At 36.9% G+C, this 20,775-nt stretch overlaps 1 protein-coding gene across 8 annotated transcripts in view; it reads right to left on the bottom strand.

Moving 5' to 3' along the window:
* Positions 1-1,086: 1,086 nt before the first annotated feature.
* Positions 1,087-20,775, bottom strand: part of LARP1B (La ribonucleoprotein 1B) — a 157,665-nt gene continuing 137,976 nt past the window's right edge. For 6 of the 8 annotated variants that reach the window (XM_054485092.2, XM_054485090.2, XM_054485091.2 and 3 more), the window contains 4 exons: positions 20,196-20,340; positions 14,326-14,435; positions 13,480-13,607; positions 9,740-11,019 (listed from right to left, as the gene is read on the bottom strand). In XM_054485092.2, the coding sequence (XP_054341067.1) occupies positions 10,822-11,019; positions 13,480-13,607; positions 14,326-14,435; positions 20,196-20,340 (581 nt within the window). In that variant the 3' untranslated portion in view covers positions 9,740-10,821. Of the gene's footprint in view, positions 4,454-6,357; positions 6,444-9,739; positions 11,020-13,479; positions 13,608-14,325; positions 14,436-20,195; positions 20,341-20,775 lie in introns of those variants that run through there. The other 2 variants (XR_010126134.1, XM_054485087.2) reach the window with 2 other exon arrangements.

The following is a 20,775-nucleotide window of genomic DNA, read 5'->3' as shown; positions in this document are numbered from 1 at the left end:
GCTAACTTAACGTCTTATTTTCTCTCAGGGATTTAAAAGAATTAAAGGAAACAAGCACAGGTGGTAGTTGACCTGGTTAACTCTGGTATCACTTTGAATCTACTTAAAATAGGAGTCACGTGGAACACAAGGGAGGCGGTTCATAAAGCACATGCTGTAATCTAGGGTACATACAAAATCATTACACCCACTAAAAGCAATCTTTTGAGTGACTTTAAAATATGAGAGCTATTTTCATTGCATGATAGACTAGAACCAAGGCAAATTAAAGCAAATGTATGCTTGCTTCTCACTTTTCCTTTATGTACAGCCTCGCCAACCTTTCCGGATGTCCTCCAAAATAGGGTCCCATCCAGTATCATTTTGCCATGTAACAGAGCTTCTTCTCTTGGCTTACACTACATGTTCTAAAATTATCCTTTCTCTCCCAAATAAGTTCTTTCCCCTCTGTACCTAATTTTTTTATCTACTCTCAGAAATATGGGCTCTGATAATTAATTTTCACCTCAGTGGCTAATTTTTCCTTCCTAGAAGTACTTAAGATTTTTAATAGCAAGAGCAGGTTAGTGCCAGATAGCACTTTACATGTATTTTCATTTAATTTATTGAGCAGAATAAGGGCCAATGGGTTAATCTAACTTGCCCAGTCATATAGCAAAAGCAGAGTTTGGATGCAGGGCTACTTAACTCCAAAGCATGCACCCTTTCCCCTTTCGTCAGTGCATTTACACTTTTTTGCTTGAAAATCCCCTAAAATAATTTTCATAAGCTATATATCCCTCATGAAGCTTTAAGTTGACATCTAAATTTTTTATAATTTTAAATAATTGCATAGGTAATTTCCAGCATATTATAAATTTCATTTTAAGCGAATCCAACGAAATCCAAATATAACATTTGGATCTATTTTTTAAAATATATGAGCAAGTTATTCTTTAACATTTAGAAAGCTTACATCTTTCCTTTTTCTCCTTGAGCTTGTATTTCTATCCCATTTTTTCCAGATCTTTATCATAACGTTTTTATGTTTGAAAATATTATTGACCACCAGATACGTAAATGTATTAAAACAAAAATAAGTACATAATTCAAAATTTTATTTTACTCTGACTATAAGTGGTTCTAGTTGATAAAAACTTTTCTTGAGTTATTACAAATATTAATACAGAATTGATCGAGACAACAAAAATATATATACATTTTGGTAATTATTAAACATAAGTAGTAAATTTGTTATTATCACTTAAGATAATATTAGCTACTGTAACAGATAAAGTACAAAATCTTGTGGCTTAATATAATTAAAAGCTATTTCTTGATTTAATATAGAGTACCCAAAAGGACTAGGTAGTGATTCAGGGCCACTCCTCAGGGCTCTGTTGTTTTCAACATATGGCTTCTGCATAAGCTGAAGAAGAAAGGAATGAGCATCAAGATGGCATGTGGCCAAGTCTAGAAGTGGAGTCCCTTACTTCGTCTGCTTTCCAATAACCAGAACCAATTATATTGGCAAACCTGAAAGAGCAGGAGGACAGGAATGCAGTCTAGCATTCTAGAAATGCATTGGGTAAACAGCTCGACAATCTTGGCCACAGATTTACTGGAAATGCCTGTCTTGAGAAAAATCATGATTCAACTTTTAAAATAAATCTAATGAAACAGAATGCTTTAGTCTACTAAAAACAAATTTAGCAGCTATTTTTAAAATAATATATTTTGTAAATAAAAAGTTAACAATTTTAAACATTCTATAAGATGGACTCATAGTAATTGTAATGCATATTTTATGATTTGATAAAAATGTGTTCTAATTCCCTCATTGAATAATACAGTGTACACTAGCCACAATATACAAAGCTTTACCCATAAATATTTATAAAGAAGAGAAATTTAGCAAGTCTTGTGGGTTTATGATAGCTCAATGAATTACTACGAAGATTTCACCTATGTGTGGCCCATGACAGCTTGCATAACTACAGCAGTATTTGGGATGGGTCAGGACAATGCCTTTCTTTTATAAAGTGGAGAAAAAAAATTAGGAATTTGTGCACCTTTTCTCCTTCTCCTCTTCCTCCTTTTTTGTAGAGACTGAATTTCGCTATTTCCTCAGGCTGGTCTCAAACTCTTGACCTCAAGTGTTCCTCCCACCTTGGCCTACGAAAGTGCTGGGATTACAGGCATGAGCCACTGCACCCCCCAGGAGTTTCTAAAGGTGGGAGTTTTTGACAAACCAATTAAATATTTTGATGCCTTCCCTTGGCCCTTGAATTAGACTACATCCTCTGTTTCATTCAATAGGACTTTTAATGTAGTAGTACTAACAATGAAGCTTTGTTCAGGATCAAGGATCCCCCAAAGATAACACAATAATTATCCTGAATCAATTGTGTACAGCTTTAAAAAATCAAGCAAGTATGTTCAGTTATAACCATACTTCAATCTTATATATAGTTCCATTCCCTGGATGATGGCTAGAAGGATTTCTAGTTACAGCCTGCCTTCTATCAGTCTTCACTCTTTTGGCTCTTATGTGTTTTACCTCTTCAGCACTTGTGATATTGTTTAAAATACCTTACATATTTGAATGTGGCTTTTGCTGAGAAATTAAAAATAAATAAATATAAATAAAATATATATATTGTCCTTGTATAGTTTAAGAATTTAGGCAAAATATTATGTTATATATGCCAGATGTCATGATAGTTATTTTAGATGACAGCATTTCAAGATATTCCTTCCATATTTCCTCCTCTTTTCTTTCCCTCTTTCTTTTATTCTTCTTTGTTGGAAATATAATGGTAACCAAGATAGACAATATTCCTGACCTCTTATAGTTGAGAGAAGGTAAAATACAAAGATTGGAATGAAGTTTTACTTGGGTAATAACTTCCATGATATTCTTTTTTATTCTGAAAATATCCTTATTACGATTATTTGAGCTATTACTATATCACTTTAGCAAAGTTTAGGCACTAGTGGTTTAAATAACATAGTTGAGGCCGGGTGCAGTGGCTCAGGCTTGTAATCCCAGCACTTTGGGATGCTGAGGCAGGCAGATCACCTGAGGTCAGGAGTTCAAGACCAGCCTGACCAACATGATGACACCTGTCTCTACTAAAACCACAAAAATTAGCCAGGTGTGGTAGCGTGTGCCTGTAACCCCAGCTACTCAGAAGGCTGAGGCAGGAGAATCGCTCGAACCCATGAGGCAAGATGTTGCAGTGAGCCAAGATCGCACCACTCCACTCCGGCCTGGGTGACAGAGCAAGACTCCATCTCAAAAAAATTAAAATAAGTAAGTAAATAACATAGTTGAAATGGAAAAATATGACAAGTATGAAAAGTTTCAGGAATAATCATTAGAGATTGTTCTAGGAAATTGTGCTGATATGCTTTAAAGTGAATATAATGGTATCAAGTTCATTTCAATACATTCATGCACCAAGTCAAAAACTGTATTGTATGTAATCCACAAACTTTAAGGTTTTGAAAATAAATTTTTATTAAATAGCTAAATATTACCTAGAATATGAGAACCTCCATCCAGGCTTCCTAGAAACCTATACTGTAATCTTTAAAATAATAAAACAGGCCAGGCGCGCAGTGCTCACACCTGTAATCCCAGCACTCTGGGAGGCCGAGGAGGGAGGATCAATTGAGGTCAGGAGTTCGAGATCATCCTGGGCAACCTGGCGAAACCCCGTCTCTACAAAAATAGAAAAGTTAGCCGGGTGTGGTGGTGCGTGTCTGTAGTCCCAGCTACTCGGGAGGCTGAGGCACGAGAGTCGTTTGAACCTGGGAGGCAGAGGTTGCAGTGAGCCGAGATCTCACCACTGTGCTCCAGCCTGGGTGAAACAGTGAGACTCTGCCTCAAAAAAATAAAATAAAATAAACATGTAGTGTTTTTTTACAACAATAAAGCTGGCTGAAGATCAAGATAATCTGGTGATCCGAGAAGTCACCTGCCTCCCCTGCGGGCTCTGCCTGTGGCCTGGATAAACCAGCTTTTTGCCTTCAGTGGTGGGCAGACACCAATGTTATTTGCTATTTCCACAATCCTCAATCGGAATGTCTATTGAGACAGGTCTTAACACAAGCAGAGGAAAAAGCTGGTACAAATTTACCTGTAATAAAACTGACTTAAAGAGCAAGTTATTCTCCTTCTTGGGAATAAAGACAACTTCTCACAACAAAGACAACTCCTCTTGGTGGGAGGTAAATTTTTGTTGAAGTTGTTATCTAAAAGTTATTAAAAATGTCCCAGGGCAGAAAAAAAGTAAACAGAAATACTGGTTTGTAAGATGCAAGTCAAACTTGGAAGTGGCATTGGTGTGGGGTGGGGCGGTGACTGGAGTGTCACTGAGCCCAGGAGAGGTCACAGGAAGGCAGATTCTCACATCCTGCTTAGGAACTAGATGTTTAAGATGAGCAGAAGTAATCGATCACGGTGATTCTGGGAAAACATAATAAGCAAAATTGTTAAAAAACAAAGGGAAAGAATTAAAACTGAAGGTGTGATTTCAGATTCACGGTAACTGCTTCATGGAAATCATGCTCTTGTCACTTGTTCAAGGTCAGTAGAAGTAACGGCATCTAAGCAACTCTACTACTTCTCACATGGAGGTCAGTGAACCACCACAAGGGCAGAAAAGCATTCATAAACCACTATGTTAGGACAATAAAACAACCGGAATCAGACTTTTCCTTATTAATTAAACTGTTTTAAGTAGATTAATTTCCCATGAAAATTTAAAATTATATTCACAGCCTACTGGAGAAAATACCTTGCAATACCTGAAGATAATTTGTCCATTGCTTAGCCCTAATGATAGCTCATGTTTACTAAGTGCTTACTGTACCACCATGCACTGTGTTACATGCTGTGCATTTATTCTTCAGGACACTATGAGGTAAGTGTAATTTTGTAGATAAAGGACTGTAACTTAGTGAGAGGGGCCAGGATTCAACTCATGTTTCTAACAAATAAGCTGTCTCTAGAGCAGCAGTTAACTAAATTTTGGCTCTCACAGACTCTTTCCCTTAAAGTCCATCCATTGACTCATTAAAATAAGTCTCACCTCAGATTATACTTAAAGGCATTCAACTGGAAACCAGAAAATGTTAACATTAAGCATTACAGTACTGTGATAATGTTTGTGTTACAATAAAAGTCTAATGAATCTTAAAACACATGGAGAAAGGTACTCAATTTTGTAGACTTGGAACACTATCTGGAAAAAAAAACAATAGCAGCATATTCTGGTTGCTAGAATTTATTGAAGCTAATATGTGCTGTATATTGTTAGAAACCATTCTATTAACCAAATTATTTGTTAATTTGCAAGGAAAAAACAGGCTTATTGTAAAGAACTCAGAAAACTGACACAGAGTGTAAAGTCAGAATTGATTCCTATCAATTAACCTTGTGGGATATTTCCTTCAAGCCGAACAGTTCAGAATCTTCAGTGGTCAATAATAACCCTAAATAAACTAATGCAAAATTTCTAAGCAAATTCTAAATAAAATGCTCAGTTTCATTTGTATTTTACCTTATCTAATTCTAGGAAAACATTTAAACACATGGATGATATTTGTTTCCTTATCATAATTTCCTCCCAAAAGATTTACCATATATTGTAAATCATTTATCACATAATGTATGTTTTTAAATACTCCATTAGACCCTCCATTACTGCAGAGGATGCCTATCATAAAAAAAAAAATGCAGTCTTAACCACAAGAATCCAATCTTGATTTATAATACTTAAGAATCATTGCAGTTGAGTTCGAAAGTCAGGGGTTCTGTGTTCTATTTCACGCTGTTAAAGAACAATCTGGTTAAGATGAAGAGCCTGGGCTCTGAAGCCAGCCGACTGGAGTTCAAACCCTAGCTCAGCCATTCAACTAGTTGTGTGATAACACTTTGTTCTAGTTACAAGATTAACATCTAGTTTTAAGTTTATCATGTTTTAGGCAGGATCCATTCATTAACTTGCTGTGTGACTTAACTACATGGCTTAGGTTAGCCAGGAGATATACCTTAAAATCTGCTTGCTTTGTTCACATCTCAAGAGTTAATAAAAAAAATGCTAATGAAGTACTTCAAACTCTTAAGTGAAAGGACAATACCAAAGCAATAGTATTTCCATTTTTAACTATACACAAGTCTTAATGTTGTCATATATATTTACTAATAACCAAATAACTCATGCAAATTTACCAATAATAGGGCAATGCCTAACCATGTAATGAGTTGTGAGACACACATGACTATTAGGAATGCAAGAGTAATTGATATAATTATATGATATCACCACAAGATGGAGTAAGAGGTCTCAAAAACACACACATACTCACTTTCCTGTCAAAAGTCTACAGATCTGACATTCCATTCTGTCATCTCATGGTGATATAATTAGGTATTACTCTATTGGATCAGCCTCCTATGCAAGAATAAAATAAAAATAATAAGTAGTTTCATAAAAGCCAAGAAATTAGTTGAAGGAAAAGATTAAGCACACAAAGGAAAGTGGTGACACTACTTTGTAAAATGGCAAGAAGCATACAGAATGTCAGAGTGGAGTTCCAAACTAACGTAAGTTTAAAAAATAAAATCTAGCCAGGCACAATGGCTCATACCTATAATCCCAGCACTTTGGGAGGCTGAGGTGGGTGCATCACCTGAGGTCTGGAGTTTGAGACCACCCTGACCAACATGGAGAAACCCTGTCTCTATTAAAAATACAAAATTAGCCAGGCGTGGTGGCACATGCCTGTAATCCCAGCTACTAAGGAGGCTGAGGCAGGAGAATCGCTTGAACCTGGGAGACAGAGGTTACAGTTAGCCGAGATCGTGCCATTGCACTCCAGCCTGGGCAACAAGAGCGAAACTGCATCTCAAAAAAATAAATAAAATAAAATAAAATAAATTTTAAAACTAAAATAATACCACTTTAAAAACATAACTCTCTTCCTAATTCCTTTTAGTATAGAAAATGTCAAAGACAGCTTCAACTATTCTCTTAAAAGGAGGAGGAGGAGTTTGAATAACATTTTTAGCATTGCCTTTTTTATGATATTGAAAATTGTGCAAAATAATAAAAAAGGAAGCCCTAAGGTCTGTAGGGACTTTCATAAATTTTGGGTAGGGCCATTTAGATTTATAGTCAATAATGTTTTTCTTTTCATTAAATAGCAGTGCCTTTATTTGCTTGAGCTTTACATTCAGAATTTAAGGGGTATAGTTTTTTAAAATTTTACCCAAAAAAAGTACATACCATGTCAAGCATACATAACCAAATTAGAAAGCAAAGGGTTAATATTCTTGATAAGTAATAACGCTCCATAAATTTATCAGAAAGAGATAATCACTCCAAAAGGAAAATGTAAGGGGTATTTTCAAGCAATCTACAAACAATATGATTAATAAGCAATACAAATTATCGCTCATTAGTGACCTGATTAAAATGGTGACATTAATAATGAGATTTAGTAGCCAGGCACAGTGGCTCACACCTGTAATCCCAGCACTTTGGGAGGCCAAGGTGGATCACCTGAGGTCAGTAGTTCGAGACCAGCCTAGCCAACATGGTGAAAACCCATCTCAACTAAAAATACAAAATTAGCCGGGCATAGTGGTGCATGCCTGTAGTCCCAGCTACTCGGAAGGCTGAGGCGGGAGAATTGCTTGGATCTAGAAGGTGGAGGTTGCAGTGAGCCGAGATCGCGTCATTGCACTCCAGCCCGGGCAAGAAGAGCAAAGCTCCATCTCAAAAAAAAAAAAAAAAAAAGAGAGAGAGAGAGATTTAAATGATTTTGCTTATCAGTCTAAAGAGAAAGATTTATCATAATTGGTGTTGATAAGGATGTAGGGAAGCAGATGTTGTTGATAAAAGTGTAAACTGTGCAACCTTCCTAGAGGTCTTAAATGGAGACACGTTTTTACTTAGAATTCCAACTTCTAGGAGTTCTTTTTTTTTTTTTTATTATACTTTAAGTTTTTAGGGTACATGTGCACAATGTGCAGGTTAGTTACATATGTATACATGTGCCATGCTGGTGTGCTGCACCCATTAACTCATCATTTAGCATTAGGTATATCTCCTAAAGCTATCCCTCCCCCAGGAGTTCTTGACAGTAACTCTTTTATACACAAAGATTTATCTGTAAGGATACTATTCATTGTTGTTTGTTTTTTGTTTTTGTTTTTCTTTTTTTTTTTTTTTGAGATGGAGTCTCACTCTGTTGCCCAGGCTGGAGTGCAGTGGCGCGGACTCGGCTCATTGCAACCTCTCTGCCTCTTGGGTTCAAGCGATTCTCCTGTCTCAGCCTCCCCAGTGGCTGGGATTACAGACATGCACCACCACGCCCAGCTAGTTTTTTGTATTTTTAGTAGAGATGGGGTTTCATCATGCTGGCCAGGCTGGTCTCGCACTTCTGATCTCAAGTGACCCACCCGCCTCAGCCTCCCAAAGTGCTGGGATTACAGGCATGAGCCACCATGCCCGGCCTATTAATTGTTGTTTGTAACAGCCAAAACTTAGCCACAGCCAAAGTTCAACAGTCAGCAGTCAGCTAAGTAAACCTGGCATATTCACATACTGGAATACTATGTAACTAGTAAAAGCCATGGAATAGAAATATTAATGACATCACTGGCCGGGCACGGTGGCTCATCATGCCTGTAATTCAAGCACTTTAGGAGGCCGAGGAAGGTGGATCACTTGAGACCAGGAGTTCAAGATCAGCCTGGTCAACGTGGTGAAACCCCACCTCTACAATTAAAAAAAAAAAAGTAATGAGAAATATTAATGACATCAGAAAATGTTCAACTCCATTAAGTGAAAAATGCAGGTTGTAACACTATATATAGCCTGACCCCAATTTTGGTTTTTCTTCTTTTTATGACAAGTACTTTATTTTCTTCTTTGTGCTTTTCTAAATTTCCCAGTGTACATGTATTACTTTCATAATAAAAAATGATAAAACTACTAATTAATACAAACCACAAAACTCCTGATTATTATATTTTCATTTATAATATACAATTTTCCAATCAAATTTACACTTGTATATTCAGTTAAGTAGAAATATCTGGTTAAATACAGGTTTCAGATGTATGTGTTCAATACAAAAAGGACACTGAGAAAAATTTATGATCATTTCAGGAGACCATTTAAAGCTAATAAGCATGGTTTGGAAATTTCTCACTGAAAAACTGGAACTACATACCCCATTTAAGAAAAGACTTGAAGATCTATTATTCTAACCCATTGCTTGTTTTGCACCCTCTTTACAATATATCTAAATAAATTTATTTTCTGAATATTCAAATTTGACTATTTCTGCAATTTAAAGCATCAAAATGACCCTCCAAATAGTAAATATTATAAAACTGCTGATTATTACTTATCATGAGAAATAACTTAATGAAAACCTATTTACAAATTAACAGCCCATCCATCCAAAGATTATATGTATTTCAATATTATAATTTATAAGAACAAGACATCCAATCTGCTCAAAAAGAAAATACAATTAATTTAGCACATGGAAACCACTTGCTTTTGCCATACAACAAAATATCTGTAAATTATGTAGTGCTCAATAAAGTGGATGTAAGTTTATAATTGAAACTTCATTCACAAAAAAAAAAAAATGGTCTTTTACTAGCAAAACTGAATATTACAGCTTTTCAACTATATTCTAAATAAAAATAATTAAAAATCAATTCAAAAAATTCAGAATAAGTGCTTTATTTTTTTAAATCTCACAAAAACTGAAACTATCATTTACATCAGTTGTAATAGCAATAAAAATTAGAAATCAATTTGCTATAACTCTTGAAAACATTTATAAAAACAAAATTAAACAAAAAATAAACAAAAAGGTAAAACTAAGTACTCATTTTAAATTAAAGATAATCTGACTCCTTATGACATACCCACTTGCAGATGTATAACTAGCAGATGCATTCAAAACACTGCAAAATTTAATTAATTTAGGACAATATTCCAACCAATCCCAATGCAGGTTTTAAATTACTTGTGCACGTTTATATAGAATCATAAAAATAAAACTCTAATATGTAATCAGCTTATGCCAATTCAGAAAACTCCACACCAATACAACAACTGTGGAAATCATGAGATATGACTGGGGGGAGAAAAGCAAAACCTAGCATCAAAAGTGCATATACTCATTGTAACTACAATCTTACTATATATTCCTACTTTTGTTTTAAAAAAAGTTTTCTTTAAACTATATGTCTCAAAGGAATACTAAATGTATAATTTCATATTCTTTTTTGAATTTAAAAAATATATACGTAATCCTCCTTTGTTTTTGATAAGTTCAAATATGAATTGACAGTGGGGTAATTGGATTGTGGATTCTTTAAGAAAGCTCTAAGAAGAGAATACAACATACTATATCTTCTTTAAGAAGTATGAGATGAAATGTTAGGCATTCCCTGTATTGTTTTTTAAATATATTTAAGGAATGCTGTTTTTGTAAAACTATGGCTTTGAAAAAGAAATCTGAGATCAAAATACATTACTAGAGGATCTCTATAAAAGGTCACCAAGACTATCCTTGTTTGTGAAATCAGGGAAAACATTTTTAGAATTTATCTTGTTAGAAAAAAATGCTACCACTTTTCTTTCTTTTTCTTCTTTCTGATTATCACAATCAAACACCAGAAGATTTTCCCCAAAGAAATACTGATGTAAATGTTGACTTCAAGGACAAAGAACTTTCATAAGAGTCTATTTCTCAGGCATTTCACCATTTCTTGAGACCACAGGACACAGGCAGCACTGTTTAATGTGAATTGTCACTGGTCTCCGGTGAAGTATTCCTTCTGGGAGAGTTTATTGGTACCTGAAGCTCACTGGTAGATGCAGGTTTAGCAGCATTTGGTGGCTTTGTAGAGCAATTAGGTGGAAGTCTATGACGATTACTCTCCTCACCAGAAGTACAGGAATGTCTTTTTCTTCCAAATTCCTCACTAATAGGGGGCTGCAAATGATGAAAGACAACACCGTTGACAATTTTACTGTTTTTCCTCCCTTCAGAATCTAAGGCTAGACTTTTCCCCAAAAAAGTAAGTTAAATGGACACTTCAGTAGAATTTTTTTTTTTTTCCTGACGGAGTCTCGCTCTGTCACCAAGGCTGGAGTGCAGTGGCGCGATCTCGGCTCCCTGCAAGCTCCGCCTCCCGGGTTCACGCCATTCTCCCACCTCACAGATTGTATTAGTATAACAAAAACTTAACAACAACTTAAGGTACTACACTTAAATTTCCTTCCTAACTAAATCAGCCTACTAGTATTTGCTCATTCTTTTACTCAACATATGTTTGTGGTTTTTGTTCTTGTTTTCTGTTTTTGAGACGGAGTCTCACTCTGTAGCCCAAGTGTTTTTTTTTGTTTGTTTGTTTTTGTTTTTGTTTTGAGACAGAGTCTCACTCTGTAGCCCAAGCTGATGTGCAGTGGCGCAATCTCGGCTCACTGGAACCTTTGCCTTTGGGGTTCAAGCATTCTCCTGCCTCAGCCTCCCAAGTAGCTTGGACTAGAGGCGCAAGCTAATTTATTTGTATTTTTAGTAGAGGCAGGGTTTCACCATGTTGCCCTGGGTGGTCTCAAACTCCTGAGCTCGGGTGATCCACCCGCGTCGGCCTCCCAAAGTGCTGAGATTACAGGCATGAGCCACCATGCCTGGCCTCAACATATGTTTATTAAGCTTCTCTCATGTTTTAGGGCCTGAGCTATCTGATAGGGCATAAGTATAAGGCTGGGTTCCTTGGCTCCAAGAAAATGTTTCAGCGAGGCTATTTGCCTTCTTTATTCAATTTCGTCAGCTGTAAAGGATTTGTATCTCCAGTCTCTTTCTCAATCCTAAACTCCTATTCCAGGCTTGCTTAAGTGACAATGTTTAAATAACAGATAAATGAAAGCAGTAGGGGAATAAAAGAGATGCCAAGTTAAATTATCGTTAGCAAGTTTGAAGGTTTATCTAGAATTCCTATGATAAGGAAACCGGAGAATATTATTGATGGCACCAAATTTAAACATCTTCAAATGTTTAAGTACCCAGTGAAAAGGCATCCTGCATTCAAAAAAAGTCAGCTTTTTAGGCCTTTCCAGTTATCAAGATTTGGGAGCCCAGAACTGGACACCAATGAACTAGTATTTTTATGTGGAGCTAAATTAAGATAGTAACCTCCTCATCCAGTCTTCCGTTGTACTTAAAGGAGGAGGCCTGAATTCTTAGCTTATGTTCAGATGGGGCAAGAGTCTCAAATATAGAGCAAGGATGTCTTTGTGACAGAACTGGCTAGGCCACTCTAGAAAAATAGCTCTTAATTCCAGAGACAGGCACTTTTATTAACCCTATCCCTGGGTCATCAAGTCCATTCACACAAAACTGCAAGACAAACTACAACACAAGGCAGAGATGATGAACCTAGCCTTCCTTGTACTTCTTTCCTATTTTTAAATTTAAAATTTCTCTTCTTTTTTTTTTTTTTTGAGACAGAGTCTCATTCTGTTGCCTAGGCTGGAGTACAGTGGCACAATCTCAGCCCACTGCAACCTCCACCTCTCACACCTCTCAGATTCAAGCAATTCTTGTGCCTCAGCCCCCTGAGTAGCAGGGATTACACATGTGCACCATCACACCCAGCTAATTTTTGTATTTTTAGTGGAGACAGAGTTTTGCCATGTTGATCAGGCTGGTCTTGAACTCCTGGTATCAGGTGATCCACCCGCCTCAGCCTCCCAAAGTGCTGGAATTACGGGTGTGAGCCACCACACCCAGCCTTTTTCCTTTATTTTTTATCTTCTTCCTCCTTTTCCTTTATCTTCTTACATTCATGACATTTTTTAATGCTTTTCTTTTCCTCTTGAAATCAAATGGATAAAGCCTATATAAGTTCAACCTTCCACCAAAGGTGATGAGAAGAACCCATGAGAGTGGACATCGTTATAAGATGGCAGCAAAAGGACCTTGTCTGGCTGACTTAACTAAAAGACACCACTCTTGTGCTTGCACACATGCACACAACATTCTCTCCTTAATTTTATTATGCAGGTACCCTAAATCCATATCAGCACATGTTACAGGAATTATATGGATAAAAGATCACTAAAAAGTGAAAAGTTTTCACATTGCTAGTGACAAATTAGCATATCGGATAAAAATTAATAAATCTAGAAAATGTTTAATTATAGCAGCATATGAAAATTAAATTGAATTAACAATTGCACTGTGGTTATACAAGATGTTAACATTTGTGAAATCTGAGTGAACAGAGTATATGGGAATTCTCTGAACTATTTTTATATCTATTTCAAAGTTTAATTTTAAAACTAAAAAGTTAAAAAATAAAAATTATAAAATTAAAGCTTAAAAAGTCACTGATAAGAGACTGAAATATATGGATAATAAAAAGAATAGAGGAAATTACTTAAAACTTACATCAACACGGAAGTCTTCTAACCTCTTAAAACTACAGAGGTATTCCTGAAGTTTTGGGTCAACAGACTGTGTCTTAGATTGAGAATATTTCAAATAAGCCCAAAACTTTTCTAGTCCATAGAGCTGACCTAATAACAAAGAAGAATATACATCATAAATTATACGAAATTTTAAAAATTATTCACATTAAATATAATCCTATCATCAATAAACAATTTCTCTTCCAATATATGCTTACTCTAGATCTTGAGAATAAGACATGTAATGAATTAACCAATAATGGCAGCTAATATTTATTGAGCATTTGCTATGTAACAAGTATTAAGTGCTTTATTATGCATCAAACTAATTTGAACCATATACAACCCAAAAGATGGGTGTTCTCATATATGTTACAGATGAGAAAACTGAGGCTAGCAAGGGTAGGCAATTTACCCACAGTCACATAGCTTCTAAATAGTGGAAAGGGAATTTGGACCTAGCAGTCTGGCCCAGAGCCTGCACTCTTAACCACTGTGCTATTTCTGCCTTTCCAAGCTTACCTGCTGATGTTGCATAGAATTTTCATGTAACGGAACATCAGTGAGTAGCCATGTTTGTCAAAGGGATAATGACAAAATATACCTCCATAAAAGAAAGACTTGAGAGTAGTTACTTTCCAACACCTCCCAGGAAGGGCCTTCTTACTACCTGGTGCCCCATCCTTCATCAAGAAACACAATAATAGCATGAAGATCTTAAATGGTTTGCCCTGAAGAAAAAAACTATGAACTCCCTCCCTATTTACTGACAGACTCAGGTTTACAATTTCCAATTAGAGTACAAGTTTTCTGATGTTATTGTTACCAGATTCGTAGTCTTTTTTGGTTTCTTCTTGGAAATCCTGAAAAATTTCTCGCCTGAATTTTTTTTCCAGTCCATAACTATAAAACCTGAACAGACATTCTAACCCATACCTATAAAGAGAAAATAAAAGGTTTATAATAAAATACAATATCTCTATAGTTAGTAACATCAATATAAGCAAACATGGCACAAATAATCCTAAACAAAAAATAAAATTTTAGCATTCAGATTTTTAAATTTTTTTTGAGACAGAGTCTTGCTCTTGTTGCTCAGGCTGGAGTGCAATGGTGTGACCTCGGCTCACTGCAACCTCCGCCTCCCTGGTTCAAGCTATTCTCCTGCCTCAGCCTCCCGAGTAGCTGGGATTACAGGTGCCCACCACCATATCCGGCTAATTTTTTGTATTTTTAGTATTTTTAGTAGAGACGGGGTTTCACCATGTTGGCCAGGCTGGTCTCAAACTCCTAACCTCAGGTGATCCATCTGCCTCGGCCTCCCAAAGTGCTGGGATTACAGGTGTGAGTCACTGCGCCCGGCTGGTATGCAGATTTTTAACTGAACTGGTAATTAGTAATCCACAGCTGGCTTTGCTATTTTTGTTGACTCAGCCATAGCACATCATGAAGGTATACTGAGAACATGCTGCATGAGAGGCAGCCCTTGGACAGTTCAGTATGACCTCTTTAGATGCACACATTATCTCTCCCTGGTATTTCTGAAGAACTGGCCAAAAGATTTAGTGATAAGTTGGGGATGTGTTAGATTTTCCCCAAACCAAAATTTATAATGGTGTGTTTGTACACAGTATTAAATAAATACTCTTGAATGTAAGCTTTACTCTAGGAAGATAAAGACCATACGGTTGTGCCCTAGATCCCAGGTGTGGTTGTCCCATTCAACTATAATGGTACAAACATAATTAAATGGTTAAGAGAGCCTCCCTGCTTTCATTATAAAGTACAATTAATAGTAGATATATTGTTAATAGCGCTATAATCACTACGTAAATGAGAAAACAAATTTCCTTGTTTCTGTCTATAACTATCTAGAGAATCTAGGAGTTCTGCTCAGTAGATCAGCAAACTATATAGGCTCAACCTTCAACCACAGGTGATGAGCAGAACCCATGAGAGTGAAACAAGGCTGTAAGATGGCAGCAAAAAGACCTTGTCTAGCTGACTCAACTAAAAGATACCACAATTAAAACACTCCTAAGTTAGAATCCTAAGTCATTCTGGGTACCTCAGCAGAAACGTTACAACCTCTTCATTCTGCTAACATAATATTAACTGGCTGTCAGTCACAGGAAGCAGGGTATGTGATTGTGTGTCTCTTTTGCAACCAGCTTATTTACAAGATGAAGAGTGATGGTCTGGCAAGCCAACAAGAGAAATGCAGGACTGCCAACTACACACTTATATACTAACCTGAGCCCTTGGCTCCCATAGCCTTAAGTGATGCTACTGGTTGAGCTTGCATGACTGAAGTCTAAGGAGATCAAAGACTAAAGGAACCACAGTTCAGAATGACAAACTTGCTTTGATGTTCCTCTTACGGGATCATATTATACCGACATCAGTTGTTCTCAATCTTAGCTACACATTATAATCATCTGGGGAGCTTTTAAAAAATACTGATGCCCAGGCTCTGCTCCAAACCAATGGAATCAGGATCTTTTTTTTTTAATTTTTAAAATTTTTGTGGGTACACAGTGGGTGCATATATTTGTGGGGCACATGACATGTTTTGATACAGGCACACAATGTGAGATAAGCATATCATGGGGAATGAAGTATCCATCCCCTCAAGCATTTATCCTTTGAGTTACAAACAATTCAATTACACTCTTTAAGCCATTTTATTTATTTTTTTAATTTTAATTTTTTTTTTTTTTTTTGAGACAGAGTTTTACTCTTGTTGCCCAGGATGGAGTGTAGTGGCGCGATCTCGGCTCACTGCAACCTCCACCTCCTGGGTTCAAGTGATTCTCCTGCCTCAGCCTCCCAAGTAGCTGGGATTACAGGTGCCTGCCACCATGTCTGGCTAATTTTTGTATTTTTAGTAGAGACGGGGTTTCACCATGTTGGCCAGGCTGGTCTTGAACTCCTGATGTCACGTGATCCACCTACCTCGGCCTCCCAAAGTGCTGGGATTACAGGCGTGAGACACCACGCCCGGCCTCTTTAAGCCATTTTAAAATGTACAATTAAGCTACCATTGACTATAGTCACCCTATTATGCTATCAAATAGTAGGTCTTATTCATTCTTTCCAACCATTTTTTTTTTGTACCCAAAATCAGAATCTTTGAGGCAAAGCCTCAGTATCTCTCTTTATTTCTGGAGAAGTAAGTTTTTGGTTTTTATCAAGTAAATCATATTTTAGAGGAATATAGAAATTCTTAGATTATTGATAAAGGATAACAATACAACATTTATGTTGAATAGGCAATATTTGGATTTTTACTCTCATTACTTAGCAAACTATTCCAAAGACCAAAAGTATGACATTAATAACACAACCCAAATATGCAGCATAACTGCTGGAGTGAAGGACCGAGGCAAATGATCAGCCTTTTCAGTTGTCATTTACTCATTTACCACTTACTGCAAGACAGCTCAGAGGAGTAGAAAACCTAGAGGCTTAGAACCAGAAAGAACTATATTTGAATCATGGGCTTGTAATTATATCACTGAAAATTGAGTCAATTAGATCCTATTTTTCTAAAATAGATATTTGTAAACCCTCTAGACCAGAGCTAGCACATTGAAGAGATGTAAGCGATGTTAGCTCTCTCCCTCCTTCCTGTAATCACATTATTACTACTTTCAACCAATGGACAGAATTAGTAACAATTCCCTAATAACAATAATCATCTGGCCGGCCACAGTGGCTCATGCCCGTAATCCTAGCACTTTGGGAGACCGAGGTAGGTGGATCACTGGAGGTCAGGTGTTCAAGACCAGCCTGGCCAATATGGTAAAACCCCATTTCTACTAAAAATACAAAAATTAGCCGGGTGTGGTGGTGGGCACCTGTGATGCCAGCTACTTGCGAGGCTGAGGCAGAAGAATTGCTTGAACCCAGGAGGCAGAGGTCGCGACACTGCACTCCAGCCTAGGCAACAGTGTGACTTTGTCTCAAAAAAAAAAAAAAAGAAAGGAAGGACGGGAGGGAGGAAGGGAGGGAGGGAGGGAGGAAAAAGAAAAGAAAAGAGGGAGGGAGGGAGAGAGGGAATCATTTATCAAGCACTTACTATATATAAGTTAATGTGTTAAGCCCTTTAAATGCTTTGTGTAATCTTCACAATAACCCCATGAGAGAGTATCTATCATAATTTAACCTTTTTTTTGTTGAGACAGAGTCTTGTTCAGTCGCCCAGACTGAAGTGCAGTAGTGCAACCTCGGCTCACTGCAACCTCCTCCTCCCAGGCTCAAGCAGTTCTCATGTTTCAGCCTCCCAAGCAGCTATAAGCGCAGGCCACCATGCCAAGCTAATTTTTGTATTTTTAGAAGAGATGGGGTTTTGCCATGTTGGCCAGGCTAGCCTCGAACCCCTGGCCTCAGTGATCTGCCTGCCTCGGCCTCCCAAAGTGCAGGGATTACAGGTGTGAGCCACCATGCCTGGCTTAACCTACTTTTTATAAAGAACCTAAAGCCTGGTGGGATTATAACCTGCCAAGGCCATAGTAAATTAATGGCTGTGACTCAAACATAGTGCTGATTTCAAGGACTTCAGGTGCTTAACCACTACTTCCTAAGAAGTAGCTAATACAGTCTAGTGGTAAATACTGCAGAAACAGAACCAAAGGTAGGAAACTGTGTTACAAAGGTATTATAAACATACACAGAGTTATGTGTATAGGAACACAGAAGAGGAACTCCCAACCTAGACTTGGGTGGAAATGGAATCAGAGAAGTTATTAGAAAGTCTTAAGGAACAAACAGAAATTGCATAAATAGCAAAATAGTCTGAGAACAATTAAAACAATGGCTTTCAAACTTTTCTGACTAAGTCCAATACCATGAAAAACATTTTACCTTATAACTAAATGCATGTCTCTATATGTGTGTACATAAAAAGATACATGTTTTGTAAAACAGTTCTTAAATTTGTATGTATATGGGTATGAATTAAATTCATATGTATGAATTACTATGCTCAGTGCAGTCTGGTATTTTCTACTGTATTTTTTAAAGCACGTTAGAACCACTAAATTGATTTTACAATTGACGAATAGGTAGCAAACCACAGTCTGAATAAGAACAATGAGATTAGGAATGGCAAATTTTGCTTTTTATGCAAACTCTGGTAAACTGGCAGTAGCTATTAAAGTCATAAGGAAGAGTATAAATCTTAAAAGTGTGGTAAGAAAGAACATAAAACATAACTGGGATTGATTAGAGATATCAGTAATAGAGGAAAAAGAAATAGAAGTATACCTGCCATGGATCTGCTGTTCCTGATATAGATAACAGATAAAAATTAACGGGCTTTGTTTTTACATAAGTCAACACAAAGAAATTTTTGTGTTTTTAATCAGAAAAATGTATTTGTAGCACCTTGTATTCTTCTCAAAGATCACAATATCTGGTAAACAATATATTCTTATTTGATATTTACAAGAGGAATCCATTTTCAGAACTTAAAGAAGGGTAAGTTTAGGTAAATATGATTGAATGAAAATCATCTTTTTCCCTTCTCTCCATCTCTTGTTCCTTTATCCTTTTCCCCCATGAATAAATAGGCTTCATGAGTCCACGCCATGTTCCTTCTTATCCTCTTGGTCTGCCCTCACTCAGCCCTACAGGCAATCTCAAGACTTTCCGTGAACATTTCTGAAGGAAGCAAGGTCTAAGCTGGGACAAAAAGAATAGGATTTAGAAAAGCACAGGGAGGACAAAGAGAAGTAGAAGCAAAGTTAAGAACATGCACAGATGTCCAGAGGCTAGAGAGCTTGGTTCATTTGAAGAATATGTAGTTCAGTACCACTGTTGCCCAGAGTACTAGAGGACTAGCGGGGAAAAAATTAGACAAGGTGATCAAAGGACATATTGTGAGAGGCCTTGCTTTTTCTTTTCTCAAAGAATCTTAAGAACTGGGTTGGCTCTAAGCACATATCAATTGGGGTATGTATATGTACATGCAAGGGAAGTCTGTAATGGTGGGAGCATGGGAGAGAAAAGTTTTGTAATTTCATTCAGCCCTTCTGCCAGCCTCTAAGATGGTTCCTAATGATCCCATCTCTTGGTATTAACAACCTTGTGTAGTACCCTCCTATACTGTGCCAGGACTGGTCTGTATGGACAATACAATATGGCAGAAATAATGGTATGCCACTTCCAAGTGCAGGTTGTATAAAATACTGAGGCTTCCATTTTGGAAGCTCTACTCATTCAGGGTGAAACCATATTGTAAAATGCCCTAGGAAAGGTCAGTGTGGCAAGGAACTGAAGCCTCCTGCCAACAGCCATGGGAATGAGCTTGAAAAAGATCCTCCAACCCAGGCCAAGTCTTCAGAGACCACAGCCCACTTCAACATCTTGGCTGCAAGCTCATGAGAAACCATAAGCCAGAACCACCCAGCTAAGCAGTTCCTGGAGTCTCAACTCTTTGAAGCTGTGAACTAACAAATGTTTATAGTTTTAACCTATGGAGTTCTGGGGTAATTTGCAATGCAGAAATAGAAAACTAATACAGCTCTCCCTCTAGTCATATTGTGCTACTTTCACAGTTCAAAATCAGGCTACCTCAGTACTAGTTTTTAAAATTATTTTCTAAAAACTCCCTCTATAGGATCTACCTGGGTAAAGAAAAAAAGAAAAAGAAAATAATAAAACTCCCTCGAAGTGTAAAAGAAAACATCTGACCTGTAATTTTCTTTTGCATCTTCCCAAGCAAGTTGTCTAAATTCCTCATACATTTTTTTATTGAAGTGATCTCTGAGGAAAAAGGACCAGAAACGAAAGAGGGTATTCATTTCTTGGGACTGACCAATTCCCAAGCGTTTTCTCTCTGAAAAAAGTTAAATAAAATATTATTTTATTAAACATACTTTTTAAAGACAAGACAGCAGATGTTATATATAAAATGAAGAAAGCTCAACCATATTAATCCTCAAAATGTATTTAGGTTTCTTCTAAATAGAGTAGGGATCTCCAACCCCCAGGCCACAGACTGGTACCCTACTGTGAACTGCACATGTAAGGGATCTAGACTGGACACTCCTTAAGATAATCTAATGTCTGATGATCTGAGGTGGAACAGTTTTAGCCAAAACCATCCCCCATGGAAAAATTGTCTTCCATGAAACAGGTCCCTGGTGCCAAAAAGATTGAGGACTGCTGAAACAGCTGACAAATGCTAACCCATTTTTTGACTCACTGCTTAAATTACTAAATATCTCTCAATAGCAACAAGAAGAGTATACTAAATTTTTTTTCTTTTTTT

This window comes from Pongo pygmaeus, chromosome 3 (genome assembly GCF_028885625.2).
Source record: "Pongo pygmaeus isolate AG05252 chromosome 3, NHGRI_mPonPyg2-v2.0_pri, whole genome shotgun sequence".
Taxonomy (NCBI): domain Eukaryota; kingdom Metazoa; phylum Chordata; class Mammalia; order Primates; family Hominidae; genus Pongo; species Pongo pygmaeus.
The sequence above is the reverse complement of the archived record's forward strand: the minus strand, read 5'-3'. Positions and strand labels throughout refer to the sequence as shown.